This window comes from Chaetodon trifascialis, chromosome 18 (genome assembly GCF_039877785.1).
Source record: "Chaetodon trifascialis isolate fChaTrf1 chromosome 18, fChaTrf1.hap1, whole genome shotgun sequence".
In the NCBI taxonomy this organism is placed as follows: Eukaryota; Metazoa; Chordata; class Actinopteri; order Chaetodontiformes; family Chaetodontidae; genus Chaetodon; species Chaetodon trifascialis.
Window position 1 is genome coordinate 1,431,709 of NC_092073.1, and position 12,940 is coordinate 1,444,648.

Consider the following 12,940-nt stretch of genomic DNA (forward strand, 5'->3'; position numbering starts at 1 on the left):
CAACACTTAGTTTGGGAAAAGGTGCTTTTACAGAATTTTGGGGAATTTTTCAAGGGAACAATACTCAATAACTTCAGATTAATAACATGCAGTGCCACCAAAATCCCCTCAGACATTAATGGCCTCCTCCTCTTTATACTACAACACTTAGTTTGGGAATAGGTGCTTTTGCATAGTTTGGGGGAATTTCTATTGGGAATAATATTCAATAACGCTACTTCTGTAGTGTAGTCCTGTAACGATTTGTTCCTTTCAAGTCATTTTATGTGTTCTCATCCTGTGATATATTATTGCATTTGTCTAACCCAACGAATGTCCTTGTACCGTTCAGCGTAGTAAGATAACATGACTGGTGGAAGCCAGTTTGGATAACAGGAGGCAGATGACACTTTCTCTTCTCTACTGTCAGCGATGTCTGTTGCATTAGATCCATGCCCAAACAACACTCACGCACAGGTTGCTTATCACATTCCAAGGACAAGATGTGGACAATAGTTGTGCTGTCCACGTCCTGGTAACACATCTTTGTGATCATCAGACTCTCTGCTTTCTGCTTTCTTGGTGGCACTACACATTATTTACATAATCTACATCATAGAAGTGAAATTATTGAATATTATTCCCTTGAAAAATTCCCCAAAATTCTATAAAAGCACCTTTTCCCAAACTAAGTGCTGTAGTATAACCAGGCAGAGGTCATTGATGTGTGGGGGGATTTTGGTGGCACTAGACTTCATAGAAGTGAAGTTATTGAATATTATTCCCTTGAAAAATTCTCAAAAAATATGTAAAAGCACTGATTCCCAAACTAAGTGTTGTAGTATAACCAGGAGGAGGCCATTGATGTTTGAGGGGATTTTGGTGGCACTACACATTATTAACATGAAGTCATTGAATATTGTTCCCTTGAAAAATTCCCCAAAATTCTGTAAAATAACCTTTTCCCAAACTAAGTGCTGTAGTATAAAGAGAAGGAGGCCATTAATGTCTGAGGGGATTTTGGTGGCACTCCATGTTATTAATCTGAAGTTATTGAATATTATTCCCTTGAAAAATTCCCAAAAAATATGTAAAAGCACTTATTCCCAAACTAAGTGTTGTAGTATAAACAGGAGGAGGTCATTGATGTGTGAGGGGATTTTGGTGGCACTACAGGTCATAGAAGTGAAATTATTGAATATTATTCCCAATAAAAATTCCCCAAAATTATGCAAAAGCACAATTCTCCAAACTAAGTGTTGTAGTATAAACAGGAGGAGGCTATTGATGTGTGGGGGGATTTTGGTGACACTACACTTCATAGAAGTGAAGATACTGAATGTTATTCCCAATAAAAATTCCCAAAAATTATGTAAAAGCACATTTCTCCAAACTAAGTGTTGTAGAAAAACTAGGAGGAGGCCATGAATGTATGAGGGGATTTTGGTTGCACAACACGTTATTAATGTGAAGTTATTAAATATTATTCCCTCTAAAAATTCCCCAAAATTATGTAAAAGCATGTTTAACAGTTCTAACTTTACCGCAGTTCTCTGCTCACCGTTTCATCATCTCTTCATCACATTATAACGTGAAACTTTTCACGTTCTTACAATAAAAATTATCACGTTATAACATGAAACTTTTCACATTTTTACAATTTAAATCATCACGTTATAACGTGAAACTTTTCATGTTTTTACAATATAAATTATCATAACGTGAAGTTTTTACAATATGTTATCACGTTATAACGTGAAAACATATTGTTATAACGTGAAAAACGTATTGTTAGAACAATAAACTTTTCACGTTATAACGTAATACTGATCCTTTTTTTTTTCCTGATGTGGCAGCAATACGCTTCTGTAGTTTGTGTATTGTGAACAGCTTGTATTAAAATGTCGTACAAATGGCATTGAACATTCATGGTATTTTATACAAAGGTTTTAATGACAAGAACATGGTGAGTTTCAAAAATCTTCATCCATCCATTACTGAACTGGTCTAGAATGGAGGGATGAAAAGAAATTAAGGTTGAAGGGTGAGATCAAACGACAGTTTGATAATAAACAGATAAACCAAGTGTTTGGAGATTGTGGATGGCTAAAGGTGTGGTGACACTGATCCCATGGAAGCTAGACCACAATAACTGCATTTTATTAAAAAGGCCATAGCACTTATGCATGTAAGTAACACCTCAAAGAAGCATCATAGCTTGATCTTTTTCCCCTGTGGGTGAGAAAATACAGAAGGGGTGCATGAAGTGGTGTGAAAGAACAAAACAGTAATGACTGATGCTGCAGCAGGATGGGAGGATGCTCAATTGACATATGAATACAAAGAAAGAGAAAAGGTGAATTCCACCAGAGTGAGTTCCCTGCTATGTGTCTGTATGTAACGGGCTAATGGAGGACCCAATTACAGTGCCAGCCAATTTATGGGGAATACGGGGAAATGGACAACCGGGGCAATACTGTGCCATACTGAGCAGAGAGCCAGCTCAGATGGAGTTAGTGTGAGGAAAGCGGATCAAACGCGGAAATCACTGACAGATTTCGCCGTGCTCAAAACCACTCGAAGGAGGAATATGTTCTTTGAAACCACGGAGGCGGTAAGGTCCGCACACCCCGCAGACACAGGGCTTGGACAGAAGGAGTAGTCAGTAACAGGCGAGGTCGGACACCGGAGATCAGTCTAGTAAAGAATACTGGAGAGTCTGGCATGACGCAAAGACAATCTGGCAAGCGGGAAGAATGACAGCATGGCTTAAATACCCTCCTGATGAGCCTAATAGGCTAGGTGTGCAGATGGGCAGGAATGGGGCGTGGCTGAAAAGCTGCAGCATAGGTAAGTGCTATGCTGGACTGTGACACTGTAAGCTTTAGTTGGGCTGACAACGGGGATACACTGTGGGTATTACAGACGGGCAGTAGGAGCTAAGTGATACTGATGAATTAAGATGAAATTATTGTGGCCTGGTAAAGGGTGAATGAGGAGAAGGCAGTGTATCTAATGGAGGCTGGGGAATGGCAGAGTTTAGCAGTGGTTTTCTATGGGAAAGGCTGGGAGGCATGCAGCAGGAGGTGCGATATTGCATGAAAGTATGCCGTGGTGATGGGGAAGTGTTGGTCAGGGAGGTGTAAGGGAAATTCTCCTTGTTGCTTGTTGAGAGTTGCTAATTCTCTGAAGAATTATAGACTCGGTGGGATGAATCAGGTCTCTTTAATACATGCAGCATGGAGGGAAGACTGTATGACTGTATGGAGGGAAGATGCAGAGTGTTCTCATGAGGCAGTAGGTGGAGGTGTCAGCATAATCAACCGGTGGATTTGGATTTTCAGTCCATTTCGGTCCACGCCGGTGGTGTAAAAGTGCGCTGAAAGCTCGCCACCCCAGACCTGGTCAACTCTGTGCGGCAGCGGCGCACCACTGGGCAAGTGGATTTTCGTAAACCGGCGGAGTCGTGCGCCCACGTCACCGACACCTCACAGTCACAGGTTTCCACAGTGTTTGGCATTTCACTGCGATCAATTATTAGCAACAGCCACAATTCAATGCAACTATCTGAGTCAACACATAAAGTCAGACCTAAATTTATATATTTTGATCAGTATCTCATCTGACCACATTGCAAGTGCATTCGGCACGTGTAACGCCTGACCAAATGTACAGAGGTGAAACAGGGATGTCTGATGATCTGTGACTCAAATTGCCGGGTGACAAACGTGTATGCCAATGTCCCTGGGTTGGCACATGACTCGTTCATCCTGGCGAATTCTAGCATCCCTACAGCTTTTGGACTTCAGGGTGTCTATAATACCTTCAACAAGACGGTAGTGTGGTTTTAACGGTGTTTTCAGCAGTGCTCGGTCAGTTATCGAACGTACATTTGGGGTTCTCAAAATGCGTTTTAGATGTCTGGACCGGACAGATGGTTCATTAACGTACAGCCCTCAGAGTGTCGGTGCATTCTTCGTGGCATGTTGCGTTTTACACAACATGGCTGTACGACGTGGATGTCACTATGAACTCACGGAGGACACATTAAGGGACTTAATGGAGAGAGGCCGAACTGCATGTGTCGTGTCAACTGGGAGAGCAGCAGAGCGCACGGGAGAGGAGGAAGCGCCTTGCCACCCAGCTTTGTCATTAAGTGAGTATTTGCGGCTACATCAGTTCAAAAAACATCTGACAATCAATAACTTTCCACACTGAACAGATAGACAGTATTGAAATAAATTTTGTGAGACCGTAGATACGGCCACTGCGAGCCTGGACCTCCCGGACCAGAACGTCATTCTTCTCTAGGGAGAAGTTTGGGCGTCAGACAGTTTCCTGCACGGGCTCAGTTATCCTTGAAACTTGCCATGCATCTCGCCAGCGGCGTTTTTAAAGGTGAGGCGAGGAGCTGTTGTGATTGATGAAGATTGGACTTGGCTGTGTCAAATCCACTCCATGCCATTTCCCCTCCCTCTTCCCTCAGTCTCAGTGCTGCTGGGTGTGACTGAGATGAGAAGGGGGAAGAGTTGCGCTGGTGGCGCAGTGCACGAAAATACTAAAGTCTGCGCCACCACGTCCCATCGGCGAAGCAGACCTGACTTTGCGCCACGCCTCCGCCGCACTGGGGGCGGAATCGAAAATAGAGCCCAGTGTCTTTCCACAACAGTCTTATGAAGAGGCACTGACAGATGTTCAAAAAAGACCTTTACATCCTTAAATTTTGGATGAAACCTTTTTTTTTATGAAGCCATTCACGTCATGATTGCACCACTCCGGGCTCCAACACACACATCTCCATACAGAGGTAGCAGCCATTGCTCCACAAAAAAACATAATTAATAATTTGTCTCGCTTTGTCCCGATCCTCATGATCATCTCCACACAAATTCATTGACTTCCACCTTATGTCAACTTACAGATCAAATCATGAATGCAGACTTCTGTAGCCTCCATGTTTACTTTCATATGACAGCATCCTGTCTATTATGTCATATGACAGTGTTATTCTTCCTTTGCGGATCAGTTCAAGACCATGACCAGTTCACAGTGGATTCTGATATTAATTTGATTAATTTTGCATGGCTATAAGAACATTTCGACTGAAATACTACCTGTATTTTTAAGTTTTCTTATCATAATACCTTTAAAAAATAAGGTACCATGGCAATAAACAGATGAATGGGTATGTTGATATCCATGTGCTAACAAAACTTCTTTGTATGTATATGTTCTAGCATGCAGACATGTGGTCCTTTGATGTGTTTGCACTAAATGATGCTAGTGGAGACCACGCTCTGAAATTTGTCTTCTATGAGCTGCTCACCAGATATGACTTGATCAATCATTTCAAGGTATGCCAACAAACTTCCATTGTCTTCATCATCCACTTAATATCCATCCAGATAATATGTGATTGTGTGCCATCATTATTCCATTTCCAAACACACTGTCTAATACCTGGTTCATATGTGTCACGGGAGAAACTCGACGGTTATGAATATCATTGATGAATGTAATTAAACTCTTTCTCAATGTTATATAAGGGGGAGTTTGAAGAGGTCACAGAGGAATGTTTGGTATTTTGCACTATATATGTACAAAACATGAGGCCAAACAACAAGATCATTCTTCAAGCAGATGTTGCAAACATCCTCTGAAGGAGTATGCTACTGTATATTTCAAGTAATAAATATAAAGGCTTTTGTGTGTCTGGAGGAGATGTGTGAAGTTTGCTAAATTTTGTCATAATGTCACTTCTGAGTGAGCAACCTGAGGCTAAATTACCCACTCACAGGCAAGAATCTCAGACCAAACTGCCAGGGGTTGTGTTGCATTGTTGGCAATGTCGATGCTGAAGTTGTTGACAAGGAAAAATAATGCATTATTGACGTAGTGAAATAATCTCAAATAATTTCAAGACCAGTTGCTGTATTACACATTTTGTGAATTTCTGAAGAAAAATCCTGATGGGAAATTTAAATGGATTCATATGTTGTGCTTACAAAACCACAAAAATATTGTCCAAATTGGAATAATCTGGACTTGTCCATTCTTTTTTTTTTTTTTTTTTTTTAACTTCCATTAATGCTGCAGTATTTGTCATTGTGCTTCTTTATGTTGCCACTGTTTCAGGTTCCTATTTCTGCTCTCATATCATTTGTGGATTCATTGGAGCTGGGTTACAGCAAACACAAGAACCCATACCACAACCTGATGCATGCTGCTGATGTCACACAGACCATCCATTACCTGCTCCTCAAGACTGGCATGGTGGTAAGTCTTGTGTTGGCCTAATGGAAAATTAAAACAAAAAAGCATTTTACAGAAGGAAAAGACTGCATATTTTCTCAATCAAGCAAGCCTTAAAATGATTTAAGAGGGTTTTAACAGACATGAAAGGACTATCAGGTTGCCTTAAAGGAAGTGTACAAGCTCGTTCCATATTAGGGATTAGAAATCAGGATAGCTCTGCCTGCTGCATGGTGGCGCAGCAGGTAGTGCGCGTGCCTCACTGCAAGACGGTTGCCGGTTCGATCCCCGGGTCAGGCGGGGCCTTTCTGTGTGAAGTTTGCATGTTCTTCCCGTGCATGCGTGGGTTCTCTCCGGGCACTTCAGCTTCCTCCCACAGACCAAAAACATGCTTATTAGGTTGATTGATGACTCTAAATTGTCCGTAGGTGTGAGTGTGAATGTTTGTTTGTCCTTGTATGTGGCCCTGCAATCGGGTGGCAACCGGTTCAGGGTGTACCCCGCCTCTTGCCCATTGTAGCTGGGATAGGCTCCAGCCCCCCGCAACCCCGAAAGGGATAGGCGGTATAGATAATGGATGGATAGCTCTGCCTCTGCTGTGCAGATTTTCAGCATTCTTTTAATGAATGAGTTAGTGACTTTTGAAACTTTTATTTTTACACTGTGGGGTTCAGGCAAGAGTTTAGTAAAGTAAGACAAAATTATGGATATAAAGAGTTGTTGATGAAACCTCCCAGCCAGCACATGACTGACATTCAGTGTTAAAATGTGGTTGTCGTTGTTTCAACAATGATAAAATGTTGAAACCATTTATAAAGCAAATTGTTTAAAACTATAAATTAATATTGAAATTTGAGCAAGATGTGTAAAATGCTGAAGCTCTATATGTTGAATCAACATGTCTTCAAGAAATTTCTGACTTTTTTTATGATCATTAATATTTTTTGTTGGTATTTTGATATATTTTTATCATAAACCACTTCCAAAATCTAAGTTTTTATGTTAGAAATAGAAAATAAAAACAGCAACACTAATAATAATGATAACATATGTTATAATTGACTATAATTGTATTGAAAGTTATGATCTTATCTACATAAGAATATGTAATTTAACATTGTCAAGACCATTTTTATTTTTCTATTCCATCCACATCCAGACAAACTGGAATGTTTAGGTAATCTTGCAAGATTACACAAGACTAGACAGTGTAATGGCACAGCACATGGCTCTACATAACTTCACAAGCACCTTTTTCTTATTTGATCATGGATCCATGGTAGAAACACAACAAGAGAATGCAGTAGTGTGATAAGATTACATTTCATCCCGCACCCTTCTGAGGTAAGGTAAGTTAAATCATTATTTGAAAGGTATAACGGTATTTCATTTGTATATAAAGATTGATATATCTAAAATGCATGGTGCCAATGCTAGGGAAGTTAAGGCTAACACCATATTTTAGTGGCTAAATTAGGTAGTTGTAGTGACCATGAAAACAAAAGTTTTGACATTCCTGTCACATACTTTTAGGCACTTTAATGTCAACTTGTACTTCTGCAGTTACTAGTGCAATTTCCAGGGAGTCAAAATATATCATGTGTCATGTTGCGCTGTTAATTTAGCTGCTAATTTGCCAGTTTTCTTTTAAAGATTATCAGTGTATAGACTGATAATTTAACCGCTAATGTTAATTAGTAGTGCAAGTTTCCATAGACAGCGAAAGCGTATGTGTAACTGTAGCTTGGCTGCTATGTTACCTTAGTTGCATTATTTATTTGTTTTTTTGTTTTGTTTTGTTTTGTTTTGTTTTTTTGTTTTTTGTCTTTGCATATTAGTTACTAGGGTAATTTCCCCCTAGGAATCCAAAGTTGGCTACAAGTAGTTACAACAAGTTGCACAATAACTATGGGTACTTCACAGACAGTTCCTCAAGTTGGACTACTTTTTCAGTTTCAGCATGTAAAAATGGCTTTGGGCAGCTGGTTATCATTTGGGCATCTTTTTGGGCATCTTCCCCCAATAAAACACAAAGGGATACATTATTATGAATTAGCTCCTCTTCTCCTCTAAGCAAAATAATGCTGCCTGTGAGCTACCAAATAGGTAGGTAATGTTAAGTCCCATTCAAGGCATTGATTAAATCTTTAAAATTTCATCTCTATCCAGCTGTTACCAACTGGCTCAAGGCCGGCAACAAAGGGGAGGCCACACACAGATGTATCAGTGGAAAGTTAATTTATTTAACTCAAACAAATAAGCAAAAGTAAATAACTGATGCCATGTGTAAGTAGGAAGGCTATCAGTGTTAGGAGTGTATGGATGGGTGAAACATGGTGTAAAGTGTGTTGTAAGTTTCAGCAAACCAAACAAAGGGAAACAGGCTGAAGGGGCTGTAGCAGGCCCAGCTGGGAGAGAGTGTGTGACCAAGGATGCTTTTCGTTACGTTGAATTGTGCCTCCTCGTCTCCTCTCTCCTTTGTCGACCCAGAAATCGTTTCCCCTCAACCATGATAAAGGATCTTCCAATTGCTTAAATGCACCTGAAGGAGACGAGGAGTGAGGAGGCTTCAGGGGTGCTTTTCATTCCATAAATTGGTCTCCTCGTCTCCTCCACTCGCTTCCTCTCCTCGCGTCTTAGCTCCGCCCAGCGAGGACATGAAAGAGGGATGCGAGGAAGGGACGTGAGGACGGAGGAAACGAAACTCCGAAATGAAAAATCCTCGCTGCACAGCGTCAGTCCAAAGCGACGTCAATTACTGATGACGTTTGCACAGCTGTAAAAGCTGTAAAATGTGATAATATGGTCAGATCTGCAGTCAGACTGTTCTACTCCTGATTGCTATTGATGAGGTTTCAATTATATGCCGTTAGAGGCATAACAGAGGACGGGTGTGTTGTAGATTAAACCAACAGCCTTGTAGCCTTGCTTTAAAAAAACGTAATATACCAAGAATTTTCCTTAATTTTTTGGTGACAGATACAATTGTTAAAAGGACACAGTTGAAACAAGAATCAAGATTACATTTGTGAAGACCTGCTCCCGCCATGATTCAAACGTGTGCCACATACGACACACCCCTTAAATAATAAAAGACTTCCACGTAGGATACACCGGTGTATCCTCACTCTGATGCCCTTCAGAAGCCTCCTCTCTCCTCGCTCCTCGTCTCCTTCAGGTGCATTTAAGCAATTGGAAGATCCTTCATCATGGCAGAGGGGAAACGACTTCCGGGTCAACGAAGGAGAGAGGAGACGAGGGGGCACAATTCAACATAATGAAAAGCACCCATAGTCAACTCTGTGTGCCGGCGGCGCAAGTGGATTTTCGTAAACCGGCGGAGTTGTGCGCGCACGTCACCAACACCTCACAGTCAGGTTTCCACAGTGTCTGGCATTTCACTGCGATCAATTATTAACAACAGCCGCAATTCAATGCAACTATCTGTCAGCACATACAGTCAGACCTAAATTTGTATATTTTGATCAGTATCTCACCTGACCACATCGAAAGCGCGTTCGGCACGCGTAATGATCACTCAACCTAACTGAATGTACACAGGTGACACAAGGATGTCTGGTGATCTGTGACTCAAATTGCCTGGTGACAAACGTATATGCCACTTTCCCCGGGTCGGCACATGACTCGTTCATCCTGGCGAATTCTAGCATCCCTACAGTCTTTCAGGGGGACACCCCTCTGGATGGGTGGCTGCTACGGCTATCCACTGAAAACGTGATGACGCCATATATCACACCGTCAACAAGGCGGCAGCGTGGTTTTAACTGTGTTTTCAGCAGTGCTCGGTCAGTCATCAAACGCACACTGCGATCAATAATTAGCAACAGCGACGATTCAGTGCAACTATCTGAGTCAGCACATACAGTCAGACCTAAATTTATATATTTTGATCAGTATCTCATCTGACGACATTGCAAGCGCGTTCGCACGCGTAATGGTCACTCACCCTGACCGAATGTGCACAGGTGAAACAGGGATGCAAACTATCGGTTAACGTCGCTGTGCAAACCAGAAACAGCCGTGACATCCTACAGAGCATATATACTGCATCTATCTCAGAGCACTCGAGAGACAGAGAGAGACAGACACATGAAAAAACGTAAGTGATGATTGTTGTCCTCTATTACCCACGTCATTTCATTCCAAATACAAATGTTATCATTGTAACGCTTAACGTTATCTACAAAGATGGAGTACATCATTGCTTTGAGGAGGATGAGGAGGAGGAGGAGGAGGATTTACCATCTAAGGACCTCATACTTAGACATCAGAGTCAGAATCAGAAATCCTTTATTTATCCTCGAGGGTTTTTGTTGCAGTGCTCCTTACAAGAATAGAATTAGAAAAAAAATAGAAAAGAAAGAAAATAGAGAGAACTATATACATAAAAAGCAAATACATAAAAAAAATATATATAAACAAAATATACCACAAAATATAGAACATCATATAAAACAATATATATATACTGAGAAAAAATAAACAGCATATACAAACGGGTGTGCAAAGTAATACAAACGGATGTCAGGAGACATGAGTGACGTCAGTCTCCTGGAAACTTGCCATGCGCCTCGCCAGCGGTGTTCTTAAAGGTGAGGCGAGGAGCTGCTGTGATTGGTGAAGATTTGACTCGGCTGTGCCAAACCCACTCCACGCCTTCTCCCCTCCCTCTTTCCGGGCTGCGCCGCTGGGTGGGACTGAAATGAGAAGGAGGTGGAGATGCACCGGCGGCGCAGCTCACAAAAATACCAAAGTCTGCGCCGCCACGCCCCATCAGCGCAACGGACCTGACTTTGCGCCACGCCTGCGCCACGCCGGCGGCGGAGTCGAAAATAGAGCCCCATGTCCTCGCTGGGCAGAGCTAAGACGGGAGGAGAGCAAGCGAGTGGAGGAGACGAGGAGACCAATTTACCGAATGAAAAGCACCCCCAAAGGGCAGTCCTTTATAACCTCTGCAAGCCCAACCCAGAACGGCGGGTTCCAGCAGGCACTCCCTCCCAGCTCCGCCTACCAGCCAACCCCCAGTAACTGCAAGAGAGAGAGAGCAGAGTGAGACACAGGCAGGCAGACTCAACATGGTCGTCACACCAACCAATTGACTTATTAAGACTGCATGAAAAAGTTAAGATGGCTTATATGTGACTCTGCATCGTCCCTCATTTACTATGCATCAATCTATGAATGTGCAAGAAGTCACGGATGGTATAGTAGTGGCTGAGCTGGCAAAACACATTAAATACAGCAAAAAACAAAATAATTTTTCAGGCTTGTAGAGGACTAACCATACAGATCTGCACACCTTTTTATGCGGGTAAAAAATTATTGCATTAGCTGACGAGTAATAAAATATCACTGAAAAACTGCTGCACAAAGTGTGAAATTGACACTGGTGACTTTTTTTGGAATAAAAATTTATTTTATTTTTCAGGACTGGGACTGAAACATTTTCAATATCTTTAATTAAATTATCGAATGTAACTTCTTGGAGATGACCTTCCTGTCTGTTATTTGGAAGAGTGGTAACAGTGGCTGTTGCTGATCTCCAAATTAGCAATTAGCAGTCGTTATGCCAACAAACTTGACATGAATATGAACAGAATGAGATGGATATAAGTGGATATAAAGATGGTTATGTAGCCACGTCTTTCTAATAATGACAAGCCATGCCACATAGCAGGTTTACAGTGTTGTGAAAAATTAAAGATGGCAGTGCCATCAATGTAATGCCATCCACATGTTGATAGTTATGACAGATGAAATGTGCTGGGAGCAACAGCTTAATAACACTGTAAACTGTCGACCCATTAAAGTTGTTAAAAAAACCTATTTCATGTGTTTATTTCTTTCATTATTGAAGTAAAACCTGTTTCACAACTTGACTGTGCAGCCCATTTTGGTTCTGCCACAATAAGTCAATTTAATTCAATTTTCAATTCAATTGATTCAATTCAATTGGGCTAGATGGACCAAACTGTCTACACTATTTCTTGTGAAGTCAACTACAGTATTTATTGCGATGGACCCAAAAGCAAAACAACAATAACCCATAGCTAGAATTAAAACAAAATCCATGTAATAGTGCCTCAATTTCAGACCCTTCCTACCAGAGTCAATTCAATTCAATTCAATTCAATTCAATTCAGTTCAATTCAATTCAATTCAATTCAATTCAATTCAATTCAATTCAATTCAATTCAATTCAATTTTTCAATTCAGTTTTATTTATATAGCGCCAAATCACAACAAAAGTTGTCTCAGGACACTTTCCATACATAGCTGGTACAGACCAAGCTCTTTTATCTACAGAGACCCAACAAATCCCTCATGAGCAAACACTTGGCGACAGTGGTGAGGAAAAACTTCCTTTTAACAGGCAGAACCAGGCTCTGGGTGGGCGGCCATTTGCCTCGACCGGTTGGGTTAGAGAGGGAGAGCAAGAGAGAGAGAGTGTGACAGACAGAGAGAGACAGACAGAAATGCAGTCAGAGAGAGACAGAGACAGAGACAGAGAGACAGACAGACATGCAGTCACAGTAACAGTGACAGTGGATGTAATAACAGTAGTAGCAGTTGCAGTGGATGTCAGGCAGGGCCAAGGCAGTACCTCCTTATTGTGCATCTTGAAGCAGCCACACCACTTTTTTTTAATTTTTTACAGAGAAGTTGGGGAGATCTGCAGTCTCCTCCT

The 12,940-nt window shown here is 41.4% G+C and overlaps 1 protein-coding gene across 7 annotated transcripts in view; it reads left to right on the forward strand.

Annotated features, from left to right (window-relative positions):
- Positions 1–12,940, forward strand: part of LOC139346490 (dual specificity calcium/calmodulin-dependent 3',5'-cyclic nucleotide phosphodiesterase 1C-like) — a 113,461-nt gene that overhangs the window by 29,888 nt on the left and 70,633 nt on the right. For 4 of the 7 annotated variants that reach the window (XM_070985538.1, XM_070985539.1, XM_070985537.1 and 1 more), the window contains exons 7-8: positions 5,217–5,333; positions 6,115–6,255. In XM_070985538.1, the coding sequence (XP_070841639.1) occupies positions 5,217–5,333; positions 6,115–6,255 (258 nt within the window). The remainder of the gene's footprint in view (positions 1–5,216; positions 5,334–6,114; positions 6,256–12,940) is intronic. The other 3 variants (XM_070985542.1, XM_070985540.1, XM_070985541.1) reach the window with 1 other exon arrangement.